The 1,637-nt window shown below is 55.7% G+C and overlaps 1 protein-coding gene across 1 annotated transcript; it reads right to left on the bottom strand.

Annotated features, from left to right (window-relative positions):
* Positions 1-225: 225 nt before the first annotated feature.
* LOC116027081 lies at positions 226-1,188 on the bottom strand. Its single transcript, XM_031268508.1, has one exon. The coding sequence runs from the start codon at positions 1,186-1,188 to the stop codon at positions 226-228; it is 963 nt and encodes a 320-aa protein (XP_031124368.1).
* Positions 1,189-1,637: the final 449 nt, after the last annotated feature.

The raw sequence follows: 1,637 nt of genomic DNA, 5'->3' as shown, positions 1-1,637 counted from the left end.
TCTTCAAACCCTTAACGAAACGTTACCTAAAGCTCCCTAACTATCGAAAGGTCGCCTAAGGTTCACTTAACGGTTCGACTAACTAAAACACTTAACGGAAAACTCGGAAAGCACTTAGACCACGCAACTAAAAGATTAAACTCGGGGGTTACCTTCTTCAAGCCCACTCGCCTCGGCTTGGGTGCGGCCCATCACAAAGATCTTCTTCTGCTGCGGCCTAGCCTGCTAATCTTGGCCTCCACCTGGCCGGCTACCCCCGCTACCCACAGCCTCTCGGAATGGTCGGGCCACTGCTTGGGCTCCCTGAGCCGTGCTCGGTCTGGATTGGGATGAACCTCCTTTCTTGGCTGCGCACTCGTAAGCTCGATGACCTCGCAGACCACAGCTAAAGCACTCCACCAAATGACCCTCACAGTCGCGCCCCGGGTGGTCCCTCCCACAACGCCTGCAGTGGAAGTGCCGGGTACGAACTCCCTCGCCACCTGACCCCTGCCCAAAGCTGGGGCGAGATCCACCGCCGTGGCTAGAGCCACCCTGCTGGAAGCTTCTTCTCATGCCGGATCCCCCGGGTCGGTGCCTCTTGGAGTCTGGAGCTCCACCCTCTGCTGGCCGCTTGGAGCGGTCCTGAACCCCTCGCCGGATAGACAGCACTCGATAATGGTCGGCAGCGCTGCTATAGGCCTCGCTCAATGTCTGGAACTTGAACACCACTAAGGCCATGCGCGTCTCCAGGTTCAGACCAGCCACGAACCGCTCAATCCGTGTCTCCTCGGTCGGGGCTAGGGTCGGCGCGAAGCGGGCTAACTCCAGAAAGCGTCGGTGGTACTCCTGTACGGTCCTCGTCCCCTGGTGAAGGTGTAAGAACTCCTCCTGCATCGCTGCCTTGACGTGGGCCGGGTAGAAGCGAGCTCTCAACCGGTCCTTGAACGTCTCCCACCCGAAACCGGACTCCTGGCGCATCACCGGGCCGCCGTGGACCCACCAAAGATCAGCCTCCTCCTTCAGGTAGAAGCTCGCCATCTCCACCTGACGACCAGGTGGGCACTCTACTGCCTCGAGGATCTTGTCAAAAGCTCGAATCCACTCCTCAAGGACTGCGGGGTCCTCCTCTCCAGCATAGAAGGGTGGGTACTGCCCCGCCACCCTCCGAACCAAGTCCGGCTGCCCGCGCTGGTTATTCTGCACCATCGCGTTTCCGAGTAGCTGGGTGATCTGCGTCAGCTGCTGAAGATTNCGCCCCGCTCAGGCATAGTTCACCATCTTTCGAGTCCCGACAAGTATGCTCGCACTCGAACCCTTCTCAGAAGATCAAGGTCGGTCGGCGGTGCACCCCCTAAAAGGGATCCCACCAATCAGCTTCCTTGCNCAACCTCAGCCCAAAACAACCAAACAAAGTGTTCATCTCATCAATGAACACAAACAAATTCCCAGGTAATATGAATATCAAGAATCAATATACCAAGAGTACCAAAAGGGAACTAAAGACATGAATAATCTCCAAGACAAGGTAATAAATACCCAACGAAAGGCATGGATGAATACTCCAAGGACATGGCAAAATACTCCACAAAACAATCCAACCATGATCAGAAACAAAGGAGAAACAACAGACAACAACATCACAAAACAGTCTCTGG

Source organism: Ipomoea triloba, chromosome 8, assembly GCF_003576645.1.
Source record: "Ipomoea triloba cultivar NCNSP0323 chromosome 8, ASM357664v1".
NCBI classification, from domain to species: Eukaryota; Viridiplantae; Streptophyta; class Magnoliopsida; order Solanales; family Convolvulaceae; genus Ipomoea; species Ipomoea triloba.
The sequence above is the reverse complement of the archived record's forward strand: the minus strand, read 5'-3'. Positions and strand labels throughout refer to the sequence as shown.